This window comes from Pongo abelii, chromosome 10, assembly GCF_028885655.2.
Source record: "Pongo abelii isolate AG06213 chromosome 10, NHGRI_mPonAbe1-v2.0_pri, whole genome shotgun sequence".
NCBI lineage: Eukaryota > Metazoa > Chordata > Mammalia > Primates > Hominidae > Pongo > Pongo abelii.
In genome coordinates, this window is record NC_071995.2 from 10,593,188 (window position 1) to 10,617,145 (window position 23,958).

General features: G+C 38.1%; 1 protein-coding gene and 1 pseudogene across 4 annotated transcripts; one reads left to right on the forward strand and one right to left on the reverse strand.

The window, feature by feature from the left end:
* Positions 1-2,683: 2,683 nt before the first annotated feature.
* On the forward strand, positions 2,684-4,617 carry LOC100434944 (heterogeneous nuclear ribonucleoprotein A/B-like; annotated as a pseudogene).
* Positions 4,618-8,882: 4,265 nt separating this feature from the next.
* On the reverse strand, positions 8,883-22,041 carry CLEC7A (C-type lectin domain containing 7A). Of its 4 annotated transcripts, XM_002822901.4 has the most exons (6): positions 21,780-22,041; positions 19,559-19,657; positions 18,379-18,516; positions 17,100-17,251; positions 15,359-15,477; positions 8,883-10,693 (listed from the first exon to the last, which is right to left on the reverse strand). In XM_002822901.4, the coding sequence occupies exons 1-6, from the start codon at positions 21,880-21,882 to the stop codon at positions 10,561-10,563; spliced, it is 744 nt and encodes a 247-aa protein (XP_002822947.3). In that variant the 5' UTR covers positions 21,883-22,041; the 3' UTR covers positions 8,883-10,560. The 4 variants fall into 4 exon arrangements, with proteins under 4 accessions (XP_002822947.3, XP_063568085.1, XP_002822949.3 ...); XM_063712015.1 differs by lacking the exon at positions 18,379-18,516; XM_002822903.5 differs by lacking the exon at positions 15,359-15,477.
* Between the last annotated feature and the right edge of the window lie 1,917 nt (positions 22,042-23,958).

Consider the following 23,958-nt stretch of genomic DNA (forward strand, 5'->3'; position numbering starts at 1 on the left):
AATCCTAGAAGAAAACCTAGGCAATACCATTCAGTACATAGGCATGGGCAAGGACTTCATGACTAAAACACCAAAAGCAGTGGCAAGAAAAGCCAAAATTGACAAATGGGATCAAATTAAACTAAAGAGCTTCTGCACAGCAAAAGAAACTACCATCAGAGTGAGCAGGCAACCTACAGAATGGGAGAAAATGTTTGCAATCTACCCATCTGACAAAGGGCTAATATTCAGAGTCTACAAAGAACTTAAATTGACAAGAAAAAAACAAACAACCCCATCAAAAAGTGGGCAAAGGATATGAACAGACACTTCTCAAAAGAAGACATTTATGCAGCCAACAGACACATGAAAAAATGTTCATCATCACTGGTCATCAGTGAAATGCAAATCAAAACCACAATGAGATACCATCTCACACCAGTTAGAATGGTGATCATTAAAAAGTCAGGAAACAACAAATGCTGGAGAGAATGTGAAGAAATAGAAACGCTTTTACACTGTTGGTGGGAGTGTAAACTCGTTCAACCATTGTGGAAGACAGTGTGGCAATTTCTCAAGGATCTAGAGCCAGAAATACCATTTGACCCAGTGTTCTCATTACAATACCCAAAGGATCATTAATCATGCTACTATAAAGACACATGCACACGTATGTTTATTGCTATTCACAATAGCAAAGACTTGGAACCAACCCAAATGTCCATCAGTGATAAACTGGATTAAGAAAATGTGGCACATATACACCATGGAATACTAGGCAGCCATAAAAAAGGATGAGTTCATGTCCTTTGCAGGGACCTGGATGAAGCTGGAAGCCATCATTCTGAGCAAACTATCACAAGGACAGAAAACTATCACAGACAGAAAACCAAACACCACATGTTCTCACTCGTAGGTGGAAATTGAACAATGAGAACACTTGGACAAAGAGTGGGGAACATCACACACCGGGGCCTGTCATGGGGTGGGGGGCAGCGGAAGGGACAGCATTGGGAGAAATACCTCATGTAAATGATGGGTTGAAATACCTAATGTAAATGATGGGTTGATGGGTGCAGCAGGCCAGCGTGGCACATGTATACCTATGTAACGAGCCTGCATGTTGTGCACATGTTCCCTAGAACTTAAAGTATAATAATAAAAGTATAATAATAAAAAAATAAAATAATAAAAAATAAAAAAAGAGAATAATACAATCTACGAAAAGAGTGTTAACTGTTTTTTCTAGTTTTGTGTCTTTTGCAAATTTGACATTGTTGATATAGAAATATAGCTTCCCAAGCATAAGGCAACAGTCACACATTTGTATCTGTCAAATTCTGGATTTCTAGGTTTTTGTTTGGTTTCGGTTTGATTGCTTTTTGAAGCAGTCAATATGTTATACAGTAACAAATAAAATATAAATAGTTTATCCTCCAGGGAAAAAAAGAAATGAGACTGGAAACGTTACAATAGATACCACAGAAATACATAAAATCATTTGAGACTACTATGAACACCTTTAATTACACAAACTAGAAAACCTAGAAGAAATGGATAAATTCCTAGAAAATACAACCCTCCTAGATTAAATCAAGAAGAAATAGAAACCCTAAACAGACCAATAATAAGCAGCAAAACTGAATCTGTAATTTAAAAAAAAAAAAGCCAACAAAAAAAAGCCTAGGACCAGATGAATTTACAGCTGAATTCTATCATTCATTCAAAGAATTGATGCTAATCCTACTGAAACTATTCAGAAACTGAAAAACAGGGAATCCTCCCTAAATGATTCCATGAAGCCAATATCACCCTGATACCCAAACCAGGAAATAATATAATTTTAAAAAGACCAGTACTACAGACCAATATCCCTGATGAACATAGATGTAAAAATCCTTAACAAAATACTAGCTAACTGAATCCAACAGCCAATCAAAAAGATAGTACAATGCTGGGCGCAGTGGCTCATGCCTGTAATCCCAGCACTTTACGAGGCTGAGACAGGCGGATCACTTGAGGTCAGGAGTTCAAGACCAGCCTAGCCAACATGGCAAAACCCCATCTCTACTAAAAATACAGTAATTACCCAGGTGTGGTGGCACGTGCCTGTAGTCCCAGCTACTCGGGAGGCTGAGGCAGGAGAATCACTCAAACCCGGGAGGTGGAGGTTGTAGTGAGCTGAGATCATGTCACTGCCCTCCAGCCTGGATGACAGAATGAGACTCTGTCTCAAAAAGAAAAAAAAAAAAGAAATATATGAAAAGATAATACATTATGATCAAGTGTGTTTCATCCCAGGGATGCAGGGATGGTTTAACATAAGCAAGCCAGTAAATGTGATACATCACATAATTAGAATTAAAAACAAAAACCATACAATCATCTCAATAGATGCAGAAAAAGCATTGAATAAAATCCTGCATTCCTTTATGATAAAAACCCTCAACAAACTAAGCATAGAAAAGACTTACCTCAAAATAATAAAAGCCACATAGGACAAAGCCACAGCCAACATCATACCAAAGGGGAAAAGTTGAAAGCATTCCTCCTGAGAACTACAACAAGACAAGGATACCCACTTTCATTATTTCTATTCAGCATGGTACTAGAAGTCCTAGCCAGAGCAATCAGGCTAGAGAAAGAAAAAAAAGGCTTCCAAATTGGTAAAGAGGACGTCAAGCTATCACTCTTTGCCAACAATATGACTGTATACCTAGAAAACTCTGAAGACCCCTCTGAAAGACTCCTAGACTTGATAAACAAATTCAGTAAACTCTTAGGTTACAAAATCAATGTACACAATTCAGTAGCACTGCTATACACCAATAACAACCAAGCTGAGAGTCAAATCAATAATTCAACTCTTTCACAACAGCTGCAGAAATAAATACCTGGGAATATACTTAACCAAGGAGGTGAAAGAGCTCCAGAAGAACTACAAAACACTGCTGAAAGAAATCATAGATGACACAAATTGAAACACATCCAATGCTCATGGATTGGAATAAACAATATTGTGAAAATGACCATACTGCCCAAAGTGATCCACAGATTCATTGCAATTTCCATCAAAATACCATCATCATTTTTTCACAGAACTAGAAAAAACAATCCTGAAATTCATATGGAACCAAAAAAGAGCTTGGATAGCCAACGCAATCCTAAGCACAAAGAACAAATCTGGAGGCATCACATAATTAGACTTCAAATTTTACTATAAGTCTATAGTTACCAAAACAGCATGGTACTGCTATAAAAGTAGACACATGAACCAATGGAATAGAAAAAGAGAACTCAGAAATAAAGCCGAATGTCCAGGCAAGGTGGCTCACACTTGTAATCCCAACACTTTGGGAGGCCGAAGCAGGCAGATTGCTTGAAGCCAGGAGTTCGAGACCAGCAGGGCCAAGATGGCGAAACCCCTTCTCTACTAAAAATACAAAAATTAGCTGGATGTGGTGGTGCACACCTGTAATCCCAGCTACTCAGGAGGCTGAGGCAGGAGAATCGCTTGAACCTGGGAGGCGGAGGCAGCAGTGAGCTGAGATTGTGTCACTGCACTCCAGCCTGGACAACAGAACAAGATCCCATCTCCAAAAACAAAACAAAAACAAAAACAGAAAACAAAAAGGAGGCAGCGGCACCACGCCGGCGGGAGCTGGTTTGTGGGTCGGTGGGTTCCCTGCTGCAGCGGCTGAGGAGGAGGGGTTGCAGTTGAAGCGGCTCCGTCAGCTGGTGGAGGCCAGACCTCAGCAGCGCGAATTGGAGCACGGCCCAGCCCAAAGCGCTTTCCCCGGTGGGTGGGGACAAGTGGGCTAGTAGCTGCCGCGACTCGGCCTATCAAGTCCTTGGAGACTACGGGCGCCACCGAGAACCGAGGCCGCCCCGAAGGCGAGTCGTCGGAGCGACCGCAGCGCCTTCGAGCGGGAATCAAAATCAAAAATCGCCGAGGACGAACAGATCAACGCCAGCAAGAACGAGGAAGACGCAGGAAAAATGCTTGTTGGTGGCCTGAGCTGGGATACCAGCAAAAAGGATTTAAAGGACCGTTTTACTAAATTTGGAGAAGTCATTGACTGTACAATAAAAATGGATCCCAACACTGGATGGGCAAGAGGGTTTGGGTTTATCCTGTTCAAAGATGCAACCAATGTGGAGAAGGTCCTAGACCAGAAGGAGTACAGGCTGGATGTCCGTGTCATTGACCCTAAAAAGGCCATGGCTATGAAGAAGGACCGGGTGAAGAAAATCTTCGTCGAGGGTCTGAATCCTGAAGCCACTGAGGAAAAGATCAGGGAGTACTTTGGCGAGTTTGGGGAGATCGAGGCCATTGAAATTCCAGTGGATCCAAAGTTGAACAAAAGACAAGGTTTTGTGTTTATCTCCTTTAAAAAAGAAGAACCTATGAAGAAAGTTCTGGAGAAAAAGTTCCATACTATCAGTGGAAGTAAGCGTGAGATCAAGGTGGCCCAGCCCAAAGTTTATTGGCAGCAACGGTATGGTTCTGGGGACCGTGGAAACCACAACCGAGGGAACCGAGGCAGCGGAGGTGGTGGTGGAGGTGGAGGTCAGGGCACAAACTACAGCAAGAGCCAGCGACATGGTGGCCATCAGAATACCTACAAGCCATACTGAAGCAGCAGCAGGAGAGATCAACCGACCGCACACATGTTGTGTTTGGATATGGAGTGAACACAATTATGTACCAAATTTAACCTGACAAACTTTCTATGGCTTGCCCCATGTGCATCTTATTTAAAAGTTCCCCCATGGAAATCACTCTCTTGTTTACTATTTCCAGAGCTCTAGTTATTTAGGCAGCGTGTGGTGTCTGAGAGGCCAGAGAGGCATTATGGGCTGATTTTTCGTACCAGGTCCCCCAGAACAAAATGGCAGTCTCTGCTTCCTGCTGCCGCACTCTGCAGCCTGGTCCTGTGGACCCTGGTTGTAAAGAGTAAATTGTATCTCAGGAAACCAGTGTCACCTTTTCATTTTGTATTATTTATGTCATACATTTCCTGTAATGGAAGTCTTAATTTTACTGTACTTTTTGGTACCTTTGGGGAATCTAATGTAAGGTATTTTACACGTGTCCTGATTTTGCCACAACCTGGATATTGAAGCTATCCAAGCATTTAAAATAAAAATTTAACCCCCCCATAAAAAAGAAATAAAGCCAAATACTTAACATCCAACTGATCTTTGATGAAGCATACAAAAACATAAACCTATATAATAAATGGTGCTGAAAAAACTGGCAAGTCGCATGTAGAAGAATGAAACTGGATCCCAATCTCTCACCTTACACAAAAATCAACCCAAGATGGATCAAAGACTTAAATCTAAGAACTGAAACCATAAAAATCACAGAAGATTACATTAGAAAAACTCTTCTGGACATTAGCCTATGCAAAGAATTTATGACTAATACTCCAAAAGCAAATGCAACAAAAATGAAAATAAATAAATGGGACCTCATGAAACTAAAAAGCTTCTGCACAGCAAAAGAAATAATCTGCAGAGTAAATAGACAACCCACAGAATGAGATAAAATATTTGCAAACATATGTTCATCCAACAAAGGACTAATATCCAGAATCTACTAGGATCTCAAACAAATCAGCAAGAAAAAAATAATAATAATCCCATCAAAAAGTGAGCAAGGGACATACATAGACATTTCTCAAAAGAAGATATACAAACAGCCAACAAACATATGAAACAATGCTCAACATTACTAATTATCAGGGAAATGCAAATTAAAACCACAATGAGATACCACCTTACTCCTACAATAATGGCCATTATTAAAAAGTCAAAAAAACAACAGATGTTGGCATGGATATGGTAAAAAGGAAATGCTTACACACTGCTGGTGGGAATGTAAATTAGTACAACCTCTATGAAAAACAGTATGAAGATTCCTTAAAGAACTAAAAATAGATCTGCCATTCAATCCAGCAATCCCACTGCTGGGTATCTACCCCAAAATAAGTCATTATATATGAAAAAGACACTTGCACATGTATGATTATAGTAGCAGAATTCACAATTGCAAAGATATGGGACCAACCTAAGTGCCCATTAACCAATGAGTGGATAAAGAAAATGTGGTATATATACACCATGGAATACCACTCAGCCATAAAAAGTAATGAAATAATGTCTTTTGCAGCACCTTGGTTAGAGCTGGAGACTATTATTCTAAGTAACTCAGGAATGGAAAACCAAAAACCGTGTGCTCTGACTTACAAGTGGAAGCTAAGCTATAAGTAGGCAAATCCATACAGAGTGATATAATGACTCAGAAGCAGGAGGTGAAAAGGGAGGGGGAGGGATAAAAAAACTACATATTGGGTACAATGTACACTACTCAGGTGAGTGACAGGTGCATTACAATCAGAATTCACAACTATATAATTCATCCATGTAACCAAAAACCTCTTGTACCCCAAAAGCTATTGAAATAAAAAATACATAAATAAAAATAAAAATATCTTCCACTTGCACAGTGCCTTGTAAGAAGTAGGAAATCAAAAATTATTTGTTTGCATTGGGTTGGATATCAGAGAGCCATATAAAAGAGAAGGTAGTCAAAATTGTGAAGATGAAGTTATGTAAAGCCCCTATGTGAATAAAACAGAGAAAGAATGTTAAAAATTACAACAGCTAGAATCAGAAAAAAAGGCACTTAGGAGGTGCCTGTAATTATGATACTCATAAAATAGCAATTAGAACTATTTCCCAAGCTTCAGTTATTCAAGTATGTTCCTAATAATTTTTGATAAACAACCTACATTAACATTTATACTACTTTTCCTTAAAAGCTTTTTTTTTTTTCAAAAAGAATATTTTTGACTATCAACTGTATGGCAAATACTATTCTCAGACTCTTGGATACAGCCATGTACAGCAAAGCTGTCTGTCCTTTTAGAGACTATATTCTACGGAGAAAGGCAGACGATATATAAGAAAGAGATATATAAAAAAGAGAAAGAAAGACAATATAAAAGAAAGAGAATAAGTATCACGCTGGTGCAAAAGTAATTGCAGTTTTTGCCATTAATTTCATCCTATATACTTTCAACGGCAAAAACCGCAGTTTTGCACCAACCTAGTAAGTAAACAGTAGAGTATATTAAACTATAATAAATGCTATGGTGAATAAACAGAGGTGAGGGAGATGACGAATGTAGGGAAAAAGGGTTGGTAACTTTAAACAGAGTTATCTGAGTAAGCATCATTAAGAAGGTCATGTTTGTGCAGAGATGGGAACGAGGTGAGAGGCCAGGCCCTGCAGCTTCGTCGGGTAAGAATCATTCAGGTGGCCAGGCGTGGTGGCTCACCTGTAATCCCAGCACTTTGGGAGGCCGAGGCGGGCGGATCGTGAGGTCAGGAGATCCAGACCATCCTGGCTAACACAGTGAAACCCCGTCTCTACTAAAAAATACAAAAAAAAATTAGCCAAGCGTGATGGCGGGCACCTGTAATCCCAGCTACTCGGGAGGCTGAGGTAGGAGAATGGCGGGAACCCGGGAGGCGGAGCTTGCGGTGAGCAGAGATCTCGCCACCGCACTCCAGCCTGGGCCACAGAGCGAGACTCCGTCTCAAAAAAAAAAAAAAGAATCATTCAGGTAAAGCAGATAAGAATCACCAATGCCTTGAGGTGGAAGCACGCCTGACATGGTTGAGAAACAACAGAGAAGCCAGCGTCCTGAGTGCAGTGAGTAAAGATGAAGAAAGTAGGAGATTAGCTCGAAGTTAAGAGGGACAGAATATGTGGCGTCTTATAGATAATTACAAAGGTATTTCATTTTTGTGTTGTTTTGTTTTTACTCTGAGATACATGAGAAGTTGATGAGAATTTTAAGTAGAGAACCGACATGATTTTATTTAAATTTAATGGTCTCACTCTGATTTTTTTGAAAATAGACTGTAGAGGGCAAGGGTGAAGGCTCAGAGACTACTTCAAAAATTATTGCTATAATCCAAACAAGTGAATATGGTGGCCCCTCAGCATGTCCTCTGGTGTGACCATTACTCATCTCGAATTTAACTTTTAGACTGAGGTTCGGCTAGCAGCTATTTCACCTTTTCTGTCTCTTGGAAAGTGTGGATGTTTTCTGTTTATTCACGTATATTTCCGTATAAGATGTGATATAAACGTGTCTCAACAGGTCAGGTACTGTATGTCTTGCACAACCTAGAGCAATCTTACTTTACACCATCACTTTCATGATACCCACGTCATGGGTTAGGTTGCCTGGCCTGTCTGTTCACTAGATTAGTACAGCTGGATCTTCAGCATCCAGTTATTTACCTTGATTACCATAATTTCTTGGACTCATCTACTATATCCTGGGAACCCAGGAGGAATGAATCAAAACAAAACCAAAATTAAAATACTAGATATCTCTTCCAAACTCCATCCTATGCTTTAACTACTTAAAACAGTTAACCATACTGCTCATGTTCTCAGCCTGATCTATCTCTTCCCTTTCTTTTTTTATGTTTGTTATACATTACATCATTTATTTATTTATGTGTGTATTTTTAATTGTATTTTAAGTTCTGGGATACACGTGCAGAACGTGCAGATTTGTTACATAGGTATACATGTGCCATGGTGGTTTGCTGCACCTATCTATCTCTTCCCTTTCTACATTTTTTTAAGTAATGAAAACAAATTTGCATATTAAAACAACAATAGTAAACCTCACAAAAATCTTTATCTTCTCTTAGGTTTTTACAATTTTTAAGATCGCGAATTAATGCTTTAATATCAAAATATCTACTATAAATATCCACTGCACCCATACCAAATTCATCATCATTTTTGGGGAGAGGGCAAATTGTGATAGTGATTGTAACACACAGGCACATAATTTAGAGGCCACGGGTTTTTTGATAAGAGTTTTTTTTTATTGAAATGAAATCCACATAACAAAATCATCCATTTTAAACTGAATAATTTAGTAAAATTGGTACAATTTCTTTTCACATATTAATCAACATTAGAGGACTGTAAATGCCTCCCTAGTAATACAGAAATATTCATTGGAAATAAAAATAGCACCAGTGGGAAAGTATGAAAAAAATAAGACAAATCAGCACATGAGGAAATATAGTTTCATTCCAATAATACCATTTTACAGTAATTACTGAAAAAATGGTAAAAATTGTAAAACAGTACATCACAAAACTAATAAAACATGTTTCATATTCCAAAATGTTAATACTTGTTCCAATGAGATTGGTTAGTTTTTTATATTCATCATCAGATTTTATATATTTTTATGTATTTTTGTAATTTAAAAAGCAGAAAACTTTCCTATGAGAGCAGTTTCCCTACAATTACATATTATACAAGATTCTAGGCCGGGCGCGGTGGCTCACGCCTGTAATCCCAGCACTTGGGAGGCCAAGGCAGGCAGATCACCTGAGGTCAGGAGTTCGGGACTACCCTGACTGACATGGAGAAACCCTGTCTCTACTAAAAAAATACAAAATTAGCCGGGTGTGGTGGTGCATGACTGTAATCCCAGCTACTTGGGAGGCTGAGGCAGGAGAATCACTTGAACCCAGGGGGCAGAGGTTGCGGTGAGCCAAGATCGTGCCATTGCACTCCAGCCTGGGCAACAAGAGCGAAACTCCGTCTCAAAAAAAAAAAAAAGATTCTATTAGAGATATGGCAGACGTACTCTCTGAACTGTTTAATTGATAAAGAAAAAGTAGGAGTTCCTGCTTTTTAAAGATGATAATCATAATTATGATCATATTGATGAAAATAATAAAATTGCTCTGACTGTGGTGAAGATTTTTTCCCATTTCTTCATTTAGCTATTTAGAAATATATTTCACCCTCAGTTCATAACTGATATACTGCTAGAAGTTGAGGGTCAAATCGTGGCAACACACCATGCACTTCAATGGCATTGTTGAGCATGAAACAACTCTGATAGAGGCAGAAATTAAGATTTGCTCATGGCTTACCCAAGGTAAATGACACGTCAATGGCAGAATGAAAATTCAAGCTTGGGGCCAGGTGTGGTGGCTCACATCTGTAATCCCAGCACTTTGGGAGGCCAAGGCGGGCAGATCACTTGAGCTCAGGAGTTAGAGACCAGCTTGGTCAACATGGCAAAACCCAGTCTCTACAAAAAACACCAAAAATTAGCCTGGCATGGTGGCATGCACCTGTAGTCCCAGCTACTTTGGGGGCTGAGGCGAGAGATAGCTGCAGTGAGCCAAGATTGTGCCACTGCACTCCAGCCTGGGTGACAAAGTGAGACCCTATCTCAAAAAAAACAAAAAAATAAAAAATAAAAATTCAAGCTTGGCTGCCCTGATTCCATGTCTAGGGATCTACTAACTAGAAAAATAATACTAGCCTACCTGTAGGTCGACAAATACAGAAATCACAACCTCTCCCTTCAACTTCTTGGTTAACATTACAGTTTGCCAAGCTCTCTAAACATTTTCTGCATTTATTTTGACCTTGGCTGTTACTCTTTTCTGTTCTGTTTTTTGTCCTCCTTACTACCTCACATATTTATCTCTCCTCCTCCACCCTTCCCCTTACATTGAAAACTTCTTCTCACAAATACTATATGAGGGCACACTACACAGTTGGTCATAAATGACTGACACGTGAATCCATACACAATTTGGAGATGGGTTTTCTTGGGTAGCTGTGGTTCTGATCTGAAATCTGTTAAAATAGAATATAGTGAGGTAATTAGAACAAATGTTAAGGAACACTGTCTACATGGCACACAAATAAATTAGTAAGGATGTCGGTGAAAAGAGTTCTGAAGTGTTTCTATTATTGGAAAAGGAGGCTTAAATCTAAATTGTTGTGAATCTCAAGTGGTTAAATGAATAGTCTCCATTATTAAGGCAGAAAAATGACAATTTTTTTTCAAGAAATGCTGCTAGCTGCATAAACTTAAAAAAAAGTTCCTGACAAAGAAGAAAAATCATTTAATATTCTATAAAAAGTTCTTTATATATCTTTCAGCCTATTACTTAAATGTTTCTTTATCAAATCAAGTAACAGTTTAATTAAATTATTACTGGATATACTTAATGAGTAGACCAAGTAGAAGCATTAATGCTAAAAGGGATCTAGAACTAAAAAGAGAATCAGAGATGCCCAGGCCATTTAAAGGTAGCACAAACAACTCTGTACATTTTAATGTATCCTGGAAGCAGAATTATATTACAATACAATGCTTGACAGTTATGGAAATCAACACTGGTAAACGCAGGCATGGTCCTGTTCAATTTGGTCTTCAATCTCCTTAAGTAGCAGTGTTAATTAGTCAAGCTCAAAGAGTATCACTGAGCCTCAGTGCAAAAGCTATGACTTGGCACTCTTTGTCCTGGTTATCTGTCTCTCCCTCTTGACCCTGAGGTTGGAGGATTGAGAAAACTTTGCTTTAGAGATGACTAAGGCTAAGATTAACCACTCAGATTCAGACCTCAGGGAGAACTCTGACCAGCATTATTCCTTAAAAATTTTCCTTGACCTCTAAGTGTTTTGGGGGCATAGACGCAGCTAGATTAAATAAATGCCACCCAGAAAACCAAAGAGTAGTAACATATCAAAATGTTAACTTGGGCCCACTTGTGATTATAGAAAGAGTCCTCTAGTCATAAGTTTAAAATAGCAAAAGAAAACTCAAGACAAACAAGTGGTATAAGAAAGTAGAAAATACATTTGGCTGATTGTTTGTTAATAAATTCACTGTACTTGGCCTAGTAGAAGTAAAACAGTTAAGTGATTATGCTCAGCAGTTTGTACTGTTCACACTATTGGGTGAACAGACCTAGTGATGAGAACAAAGGCAAATGAAAAAACACTTCAAATTAATTCTACAAAGATTTTAAGATACAATGTTAACCCTATAAAAAGCAATCTGACATAAGAGAAAACTAATCAACACAAAAGAAAAACAGTAAAAACAACAACAACAAAAAAACAGAAACATACATATAGAAAATTGGAATTATCAGACACAAGCTAAAACAATTATGGTTAGTGTATTCTGAAAGTTAAAAGACAATCCTAAGAATGTTGGAAGAAAAAGTAGAAGTATACATGTTGAAATAATAGATTTGAGAAAGAACTAAACTAAAATTATAAAACTGAAAATGTCACCAAACAAAATAAACAACTTAATAGAGGCTTTTAACAGTAGATTAGCCACAGATGAGAAAAAATAGAACTGGAAGATATGTGAAAGGTAATTACATAGATTGGAGCAAAAAGCTAAAAAAGAATGAAAACACTGGAAAAAGCAAAAGAAACATATAGGATGGTGTCAATGGGTCTGTAATGAATGTAACTGGAATTCCAGGAGAAGGGAAAAAAGATTGGGAAAAGCAAAATATGAAGCAAGTATGGCTGAGAATTTTTCAGTGCTGAGTAAACACATTAGTTTTAAAACATGTATTACATTCAAACAGATGACCTCTCAAAAACAACAATTAAAAAATAGAAAACAGTGGAATAATATATTTGAGTGGCTGAGAGGAAAAACAACAAACCTCAATCCTATAGTTATTGGAAATATCAGTCTTAAGAAAAAATACCTGTAATGTACAGTTGGAAAGGAAGAAAGAAATAAACAACTAAAATCATAAATATGTGGGCAAATTGAAATGAATACTAACTGCGTAAATCTGCTGTGCACCACCATGTCTGTCTAATTTTTGAATCTTTTTTTTTTTTTTTTGTAGAGATGGGGTTTCACCATTTTGGCCAGGCTAGCATCGAACTCCTGAGCTCAAGTGATCCACCCGCCTCGGCCTCCCAAAGTGCTGGGATTATAGGCGTGAGCCACCGCGCCCGGCCCAAGGGCTATTTCTTTCTTTTTTTTTTTTAAGACTGAGTTTGGCTCAATCACCCAGGCTGGAGTGCAGTGGCACGATCTCGGCTCACTGCAACCTCCATCTCCCTGGTTGAAGCAATTCTGGTGCCTCAACCTCCGAGTAGCTGCGATTACAGGCGCCCGCCACCACACCCAGCTGGTGACGGGTAGCTTTGGTCCCAGCTACTCAGGAGGCTGAGGTGGGAGAATCGCTTGGACCCAGGAGGCAGAGGTTGCAGCGAGCCAAGATTGCCCCACTGCACTCCAGCCTGGGCGATAAAATAAAAATAAATAAATAAAAATAAATACATTAATATAATAGCATATAAATTGAGGAGAGAGTCAACAGAGTAAAGGAATGCTCTATGATTTTTATATTGGTCGGGAAAAACATAAAAATGTCAGTTAATATTAGTCTTTGATGAGTGAAGTATATATGTGTAATTCCTAGAACAACTACTAAAAGATTAGTAAAAGAGATGTGAAAGACATGAAAGAGCACATTCCAAATGAACAGAAAAAAAACTAAATAAGAAAAAGTGTAAAATCAGTCCAAAAAGGAGGAAAGAAGGGGAAAAAAAGTAACAATTCTAAATCTTTATGTGCCTGATAACACGGCTTCAACACATCGAATAAAATGTTTACAGAACTATAAGTAGAATCGCAGCGGAAGATTTCAACACAATTTTTTTCATATGGAAAGAGGAAGAAGCACGTAAAAATCAGAGAACTACAAGCACGTGGAGCATGTTCTCTGATCACAGTGGAACTAAGCCTGAAACCTAAAACAAAGAGATAACTGGAAACACATATGTTTGTAAATTGAGAAATACATTTCTAAATAACTCCTGGGTCAAAGAGCAACTCACAGTGGAAATCAGAAAGTATTTTGAACTGAATGACAATGAAAATACATTAAAATTATAGCCTTAAATCTACATACTTGATTTATATGTAGATTTATATGTAGATTTATAGCCTTAAATCTACATACTTGAGATGTAGGCTTAAATTCATGAGGCAAGCACCCAATACAAGACGTTTGAGATGGAATAGCAAATTTAAAACAAATAAATTAGGTCAGGAGATCGAGACCATCCTGGCTAACATGGTGAAACCCCGTCTCTACTAAAACTACAAAAAACTAGCTGGGCATGGAGACAGGCACCTGTAGTCCCAGCTACAGGCTAAGGCAGGAGGATGGTGTGAACCCAGGAGGCGGAGCTTGCAGTGAGCCGAGATCCCGCCACTGCACTCCAGCCTGGGTGACAGAGGGAGACTCCGTCTTAAAAAAATAAAATAAAATAAAATAAAAATAAATTAGATGGAAGTAAGTAATACAGATTGGAATCAAAGTTAATGAAAGAAATAATAAAAAGAGACAGTCAACAAAGTCAAAAGTCATTTTCTTTGAAAAACTGAATTAAACAGTACTCCCACTGAGACAGATGAAAAAACACACACAGGTGTGCACACACACACACTAATAATAAGAACTTAAAAGGGACATATTTCATATTCTGCAGATATTAAAAAGCAAATGAATGACAACTGCAGTGACAAAGACCAACACATAATAAGGAATAATATATAATCATGCAAATGTGAAATACATTTAAAATATATTTCTAAAATGCAAAATGTGAAAATGTGTTTGCTTTTTAACTTAATAATAAGTATCACACACTAACTGTGTACAAGACACTGTGCTAAATTATTTTACTTTATACCCATCTTACAATTCTAAGAGGAAAGCACTCTTTTTTTTTTTTTTTTTTTGAGTTGGAGTCTCACTCTGTCATCCAGGCTGGAGTGCAATGGTGCAATCTCAGCTCACTGCAACCTCCATCTCCCAGGTCCAAGTCATTATCCTGCCTCAGCCTCCCGAGTAGCTGGGATTTCAGGCAAATGCCACCACACCTGGCTAATTTTTTAGTGGAGATGGGGTTTCACCATGTTGGTCAGGCTGGTCTCAAACTCCTGACCTCAAGTGATCTGCCACCTGGGCCTCCCGAAGTGCTGGGATTACAGGTGTGAGCCACCGCACCTGGCCAAGAGCACCTTTCTGTTCTTGTTTATGGAAAATGGGACTCAGAGAGGAAAAGTGACTTATCCCCATTGTCACACAATCAGTGAGTGGGGTAATCATTAACCCAAACTGAGGCCTGGCTTCAAAACCCATGCTCTTAACCAGGGGGTTACACTGACTGACAGTGACTGCTCCTTGCCTGGACGACTTCAAACATGTCGATGCCTCCCTAGTAAGAAAACCAAAAGAATATCTGTGTTGATGCTACTAGATGGCCTCGCTCCTTTTCACTCTAAGGTCCTCGTCATCTTTCTCCTCTTGTCCTAGCTCACTTTCTCTTCTTCTATATCTTTCTCTCTTTCTCATATGTGGTCACGAAATCAGGTTCTTAGCTGCTTGACAGAGGTTTTCATAGATGAGGTGGAAACCTCTCTGAGAAAGAGGATGAAGCATTGTCTCTCCAAACACTTACAAGTTAGAAGAGAATGTTGATCCATCCTCCCAGAGCCATGGTACCTCAGTCTGGGGCCGAGAAAGGCCTATCCAAAATGAATTATCAGGTTGGGAAGACACTTGTTTTACTATAAATCCCTGTAATGAAACATATACAAATATATAATAGAGAGAGAGAGAGAGAGAGAAAGAAACTATTATCATGGACACTGAGAAAAAGACAACTGATTGAATCACTTTGGTAAAGAATGCTTGCCTAACCTGACATCAACCTAGAGAGAAGTGCCAATTTTTGAATGTCATTGAATGTCTCAAAAGGCTTATCTTATTTATTTAAAGTAATTATCATTTAATTTTCCAAAAGAATAGATTTGTAATGTGAAGACTGTACCGCCTCCATTCAACCTATCTGACAAAATCCCAGATGACAGTCCCTCTAGGCAGTTTTCATGGATGATTAGCCACTGTCTTCTCCTCCAATTGAAGAAATAAATTGATGCTACTTTTGTTAAGAAGTACTTCTCAGAGTTAGGTAACAACTTAAAAATAATTTAGTCTAACTGTATATTTTATGAATAAGTAATCTGAGGTTCAGTGAAGATATCTGAATTGTTTACAAATCTATAACAATTTATTTTCAATTATAGGCTGGCCTAAAAGTCAGATAGACTTGTAATCCAATACTCTTTCTTTGCCATATATCTAGTTCCATTAACTTTAATATAAATTATTACTACTGGGTAAGACATTACAGAAACAAAAACAAAATGAGAATAGTGAAAGTAGGTGTAGAAGTTATAGACTGGTTTAGATTTATAACGTAGAATGTTTCCTATTAACCCCCTTATCTTACCTCATTGAAGCTCTACCCTTCATTCATGATGCGTTATAAGTGCCACTTTTTCTGAAAACTTCTTAAGAACACGGGGATCTCTTTAAACTCCTATAGCATTTATTGCTAATGCCAGATATTTAACTTTTAATAGCTGCTGAGTTGCTTTTTTTTTACTTAAGAGATTATATGTGTCCTGTGATAGCAGGGTTATGTTTTAACCCTCTTTGATTTCCCAGTATCTTGCAAAGAGTAAATAATTTCTAAACATGTATTATCATTGTTACCATTTTTCTTGATAATTATGATGACAAGGAGAAGAATTTTCTACTTTAGTTCCACCATATTTAAAAATTGAAATACAAACTCACAAAAATGGGTAGTGGCCTGATTATTGTAGTCATGCATACATGGAGTGTGTTTGAAAGGATTTGTTTTAAGGTGAAACATAGTTTTTTTTTAATTAGTTAAAAATAAAAGCATATACTATGCACTTTATGTGTTTAAGGCATGCTAGATTATAATTATAGAGATATTAAAAATTACTTTTGGCCAAGTGTGGTGGCTTACACCTGTAATCCCAACACTTTGGGAGATCGAGGTAGGCAGATCGCTTGTGCCCAGGATTTTGAGACCAGCCCAGATGATATGGAGAAACCTCGTCTCTATGAAAAATACAAAAAAAAATTAGATGAGCGTGGTGGTGCACCTTGTAGTCCTAACTACTCAGGAGGCTGAGGTGGGAGGATCACTTGACCCTGGGATGTCAAGGCTTCACTGCACTCTAGCTTGGGCAACAGAGAGAGACTCTGCCTCAAAAAAAAAAAAAAAGACTTCATTTTAGGAAAAATTGTCATTACCTGGAATCTCCCTCTATCTTCCTTCTGGATACAGACCACAGATAACTATAACAGAAGTCTACACTTACCAATTCATTTGAGCTGTCTATCTTTAGGAGATTAGAGCCCAGTTGCGAGCATTGTCTTTTACTTCCATCCCAGGAATTTAGTGACATGCTGAATAGATAACAGCTCTTCTCATATATAATCCAATTAGGAGGACAAGGGCTGGAAAGAACCCCTGGAAATAAAAGATTAGTACCATGAGGTTCATAGCATACCAATTCACTCTTTTAGTGTGAACACCATTCATCTTAAGGACGCTTATGAAATAACCAATGAGTTGCCATTATTATATTTCATTTTCAATTCAAACTATAGGGCTATGATTTTACAGATGGGAATACATTCAAATCTTCCTATTCGTTTAAAATTTAGAAACGAATTAACTATAAATGGTATTTTAGGCAGCCAACCATCCTTTTTTTCTTGACCTGTCTTCTATTCCTTCTAATTCAGCTCAAAACTACCTTTCTCCTTAATAACTCCTTAAAATAAGTCTACTCACAATCAATCATTGAGGTACACAGCAATTTCATATTGTTACTTAACTTATTTTATGATGTAAGATCTACTTCATAATGTGACTTTCCAAATGAGAAAAGTATAGGTCAATTATTCATATTACACACTATCTCTGTTATATATTATTAGCTACTTAATAAAAATAGTGAGGAGGTACGGGTCCAGAGATGAAAAATTGAAGCGAAAACATTAAGTCATAGTCAATTATGATGCAATTAGAAGTAAAAGTCAAGTGTGTATAGAATTGTAATTAAGTAAATGAAATTGTATGATTAAACAAATTTGATGAGTTTTCAGGGACATGTGTATTAGGTCTACCTCTTTTGTATATTTTTAATATAGCTTCCTTATTCTTGGCAACATTTTCCCTTCTTTCCTTTCTGCCTGTCATTCTTCCTTTCTAATGTCATATTTCCTATTCTAACTGTATCACATTTAAAATGTCAATTCTGTAAGGAGAGAGAACACTTCTCTTTTATTTGTATCAAATTATATGATCTCCTGTAGATCTAAGTACATGGCCAGTGATAAATCAGTTACTGATTTTAAAAATTAATAAAGTCCAATTTAGAACTGTTCAGCCAAGTGCATAGGGTACTTATAATTTCACCTTATTGTATATATGACAGGCATACATTACACTAAGGTAATACTAATATGTGTATTTGCCTTAAGTGTACAATCATTGAATCTACACGTTTTTCTTTACACCCCTGCCCCAGGCCTCAGCACCAAGAATTAACCCTCTTGAGTCAAGATTCCATCCTTTAACTATGCCCTTGCCTGTGGTTTTGACAGCTTTGGTAGGAGTCACACTCTCTTCTAAAGATGATTGTGTGTGTTGACTGTGGTTCTCTTTATTTCTTGATGGAAAGTAGCCATTCTCCAATGTGTTGCTTCCTGAATTGGATCTCCAAATAGCTTCATATACCAACAACAATAATAGTGACAGAAAAAATGTCATTCTGCTGTGTTTGAAAATTAAAATCCCAAAACCCATATGTTATTTGACTAAAAGAATACATTATTGATTAGTGATAAATAGATGACATATTGCTGTGGAGAGATAAAGACGATTGATAGAATAGATGAAAAGAAATACATAACTTTCATAAAGGAGGTATAGTTAAAAAAAAAGAAAGAAAAGAAAAAAGGAGGAGGAGAAGAAGAAATAGAATGAGGGAGGTAGCAAGAGGCAAATGTCATAGAGTCAATTAGACCCATGACAGATTTGAAATAGCAACATCTTTCACCTTTCTTTTATTATTTAAAAATGAGAGATCCTTGAGAAACTGCCCAGTACCTGTGACATAGAATGCACTCAATAAACATTTGACTAATTAAGGAAAGTCATGAAGACTCTCTGAAGGTGATTAACAACAGATTGCATGTGATATAAAATCTAAAAAAAAAATTCACCCATTACAAAATATCGACTTAAGACCAAGTGCCTCAGGAAATTTCTGGTGTATTCAAAGGTTTATATTAAAGATCAGAAATAATTTCCTTAAATAATGTGACTCATAAACATAGCTTAATGTCCATTTATGAATTTATTTCATTAAGAAGACAGCACCATATTGTACTTTCTTCTTCAGCTCCATGTGTTTCCTTCATTAATTTATCCTTTGTATTCCACAGCTTTGAAACCAGCTGTGCAAGGGAGGTAGGACAGCAATGTAGTTAAGAGTATGAGTTTTTTAGACAGGTCACCCAAATTTCTAATCATGGTCCCACCACTAACTAGCTTATAACCCTGGAAAGGTAAAATAACCTCTCAGTCTCTCACACCCTTTGTAAGTGAAATGGGCATTAACAGCACCAACCCAATACAGATAAAACCAGATTATATACAAATTAAAGTAGATTATGCATGTCAAGCCCTTAAAATAGTGCCTGGCACATAATAATTGCTTACTAAATTGTCTGTTGTTGCTGTTAGTCTCCTCCACCAAATACTCACCCATGGTACCCAGGACCACAGCTATCACCAGTATTACCAAGCATAGGATTCCCAAAATCACAGCAATGAGGCGCCAAGGAGGAGATGCAGCACACGATCCTGAGGAGCCAGAGGGGGCAGAAATGGAATAAAGAAAGAGAATGACGGATGGTGAGGCAGTTTAATTCTACAGTTCATAAAAAATCTGGCCTTGCACAGTGGCTCACACCTGCAATCCCAGAAGGGAGACTGAGGTAGGAGGATTGCTTGAGGCCAGAAGCTCAAGACCAGCCTAGGCAACACAAGGAGACTCTATCCCTACCAAAAAAAAAGAAAGAAAAAAAAATTTAATTAGCTGGGCATGGTGGTGAGCTCCTGTAGTCCCAGCTACTCTGGAGGCTGTGGCAGGAGGATCACTTGAGCCTAGGAATGCCAGAGCAGCATGGGCAACAGAGTGATACCCTGTTAAAACACACACACACACACACACACACACAACAACAACAACAAAAAATACTGGCAAATTTTAAAGTGAATTATTAATCACTGCCTAGGTTATCTAGTCATCTAGGATTCACTGTGCTTCTCCACCAGTAAGGATACCTTCTTCTTCAATTGCTGGAATTGTAATTGCGGCACATTGCCTTGATATCTGTATGCTCCTAATTTCAGCTCCCCATTGACATCTACAGGTCTTGACATTAGTAGGATCCCTGAAATCCCACTGATTCTTAGAGGAAATAGCTTAATGTTGGGGAGATAGCACTGATTACTAAGGGTAATTTTCCCTTTTCATATGTTTGTTGCATGACCCTGGGCAAATTACTCCCTTTGTTGTTTTTTATTCCTCTTTGTGAAACTGGGGTAAAAATATCTCAAAGGATTATTGTGGGAATTAAATGAGCTAACACATATAAAAGCACCTTGTTTAGAGACTGCTAGCACATGATAGGTGTGTTGTTACAGGATACCGTTTGCCCACACATATGCATAAACATGCGCATGTCTCCCTACCTCTTGCCTCATCCACTTTTTCCACCCTTCCTCAATAGATTACCTAAGAAAACAATTACATCAGTGCTGAGAGGAAAATATCTGTGCAGTGTAAATAACCAGAAAGCAGAAGAAAGCAAACTCTGGTGTCAAAACCGACAAATGATCTCTCTCTCTCAAAGATAATAGGGAACTAATTTTGTATGAACATTGCCATAACCAGAACGTATTTCTGCTTTCCACTGAGACTAAGCTGTCAGGACATTTCATAGAATTGTCACATAGGAGAATCATAGAGTAGGCTAAATCACCCATTCTATGAATACGGAGACCCTCCAATGCCCTTCTTTCTATTTCATTTCGTTTACACTTTGTTTAAGACTCATGTCCTGCTGATGGGATGTTTTTATCTACCGTATGTTCATATGTTTTCCATCACTGGTATACCAATAATTGTTTTTTGTTTAAAAACAATTTAAATTAATCTCTTGCCACAAAAAAACATGTTGTTCATATATATGCTTCTTTAAGTTTCCCGGCCTCCATTCAATAATCTAGCCTTTCTATCAAACAAGCAACAAGTCACTCATACAGAAATCCTTTATCTTTGTGTATTATCCCACTTATTACCAATTCCTCACTGATGAAATGTCTATATCTATAGAAAAGAGAAATTCTATTTTCTCCCATCAGACATAATTAATTTAAATACGAATAATTGGTCACTGAATAATTTTCATGAAAAAAGGTTTAGGGTGCATTCAAATTATGTTCAGTGACATCTGAAGCCTTTTAAAAGTATATCCATAAAAATGTACACATCACGAGCCTCTCAAATTTTCTCCCCTTATATCTTTTTGTTTTGTTTTTTTGTTTGTTTGTTTTTTATTTTTATTTTTTTTTCAGAGATGGAGTCTTGCTCTGCCACCCAGGCTGGAGTGCATTGGTGTGATCTTGGCTCACTGCAACCTCCACCTCCCAGGTTCAAGTGATTGTCCCGCCTCAGCCTCCCAAGTACCTGGGACTGCAGGCGTGCGCCACCATGCCCAGCTAATTTTTGTATTTTTAGTAGAGACAGAGTTTCACCACGTTAGCCAAGCTGGCCTCGAACTCCTGACCTCAGTCAATCCACCTGCCTCAGCCTCCCAAAGTGCTGGGATTACAGGTGTGAGCCACCGTGCCCGGCCTCCCCTTATATCTTTTCAAACGGGAGAGCAAAAGGCATACATTAGAAAAAACATATATATACCTTTCTCTGAAACAACAGCCATCCTGGTATTGCTTCGAGAGTCGAAATGTAATTGAGTATATCCATCTTCATCCAAATTTTCTAAATCAGGATGATATTCCATTGTTCTTGAGAGCCCCTGAATAGATATAGCATTTGGGAGCTCTTTTCTTTCTGCTCCTGAGATGACTGTCTGTGGACGAAAGAGAATCTCTGAGTCAAATCATGTGGGCTAGGTACTTACTGGAGTTTAACAAATTAAGCCTAAGTAGTTCAACCAGATATTCAAGAGCAGGAAATGAAACTATACTGTGGTAATTTTCCATTTGTACCTTTAGATCCTGTTTCTGAGACTGCTGAGTCACGAAAACTAAAAGGCAGCGTAGCAGATGAGTCTTTGTTTCAGATCAAATGTAAGAAAAATGCAGAAATTTTATGCTGCCTTCATTACTCTCACAACTAAATCTGACATTAATTAATTTAACCGATGCAAACTATTACAGTTTTGGTGCTCTAAGTTTACCATAACTTTGTTCATGTATTTATTCATGTATTTTTTAAATTACATAAACAGGTACTGAATGCCCACCTTTTCAATTGGCAGGAGCTTAGAATACAAGGAAAAATGATACCTATGAAGAAACTCATTGCCTAATAGAGGAAATATATAGATAGGTAAATGAGGGATGGCATGAGGAGGTGCATTGTTGTAACAACAGACAGAGAAAACAAATCTCTTTGGGAATTATCAGATATTAACACAAAATAATTATTTATTGAACAATTACTATGAGCTAGGTACTACATGTTGCACATGTTTTCTTGTTCAATCTCACTTTTCCAAGTCTATACGTAGGCATTATTATTTCTATTTTCAAATGAAAAAATGAGACAGACAAAATTTAGTCTCTCAGGTTTAAGAAGCTAATTTTAAAAATTTAGAGCAAGGAATCAAATCAAAGCTGACTCTTGCTGCAAAACTCGTGCTCTTTTCTGTTACACTACACTGCCTCTTTCATCATTCCATACACTTATATTGCAAGGAACAGCATATGGAAGGTGTTGAGACTGAAATATTATATTAGATGTTTGATTTTTTTCCCTGCCTTCCAGTTTCCATAGTAATGATCAAATCAAAGAAATATAGAAAACACCTAACATTGCTGGAAACTGAAGAAGTGTTCAACTCATTTACCAGACCTTGAAGCCAGTAGAGTGCAGGAGACATCTGAGTATTGTCGAAGATCAACAAATCTGGATACTAGTTAATGTGGTCAGGACAGGTTTTATTCAGTAATACTATTGCAACAGGAACCAGTGCAGCATTAACTGAACTCAACTTCCCCAAAAGTAAAGCTGATGACATTTTAAAGTGGAGTTTGCTGAGGAAAAGATACTGAGTGGTGTTAAGGAAAGTTAATGTGACTAGACCCTCTGGATTTGTTAATTGGCCCTTATCCAGAGGAGAGAGAAACTTCGCCTATCTATATGACAGAAGGACATGGTGATAGTTGAAGTGAAGCACCCAGCTAAATTGGTCCTTATGCTCCATCTGAAAGAAAGAGCAAGATTTATCTCCCTGAACGTTTACATTTCAAAGAAACAGCTCCCAAGTCCTTGAAACAGTTCTGTGTGGTAGATTTGCTTCTCAAAGGGCAGAGAAAGAATTTAACTGTAAGATTTCTTTTTCTTTTCTTTTTTCTTTTTTTAGACGAAATTTTGCTCTTGTTGCCCAGGCTGGTGTGCAAATGGCACAATCTCGGCTCACCGCAACCTCCACCTCCCGGGTTCAAGCGATTCTCCTGCCTCAGCCTCCTGAGTAAGCTGGGATTACAGGGATGCGCCACCACGCCCAGCTAATTTTGTATTTTTAGTAGAGACGGCATTTCTCCATGTTGGTCAGGCTGGTCTTGAACTCCTGACCTCCGGTGATCCGCCTGCCTCGGCCTCCCAAAGTGCTGGGATTACAGGCATGAGCCACTGCACCTGGCCTAACTGTAAACTTTCTAAAGTAACTGCTCTAAAAGGAATTCAGGAGCCTATCTGTTACCAAGTTTTTTGTTGTTGTTGTTTTGAGACAGAGTCTCGCTCTGTCGCCCAGGCTGGAGTGCAGTGGCGTGATCTCGGCTCACTGCAAGCTCCGCCTCCCGCGTTCACGCCATTCTCCTGCCTCAGCCTCCCGAGTAGCTGGGACTACAGG

Coding starts and splice junctions, on each gene's coding strand:
- CLEC7A (XM_002822901.4), bottom strand. CDS start 21,882: ATGGAATATCATCCTGATTTAGAAAATTTGGATGAAGATGGATATACT. Junction 18,517..19,558: donor TGTGGTCCTGGGTACCATGG/GTGAGTATTTGG, acceptor TGGTATATGAAG/CTATTTGGAGATCCAATTCA. Junction 17,252..18,378: donor CAAAGCTGTCAAAACCACAG/GCAAGGGCATAG, acceptor TTTTATTTCCAG/GGGTTCTTTCCAGCCCTTGT.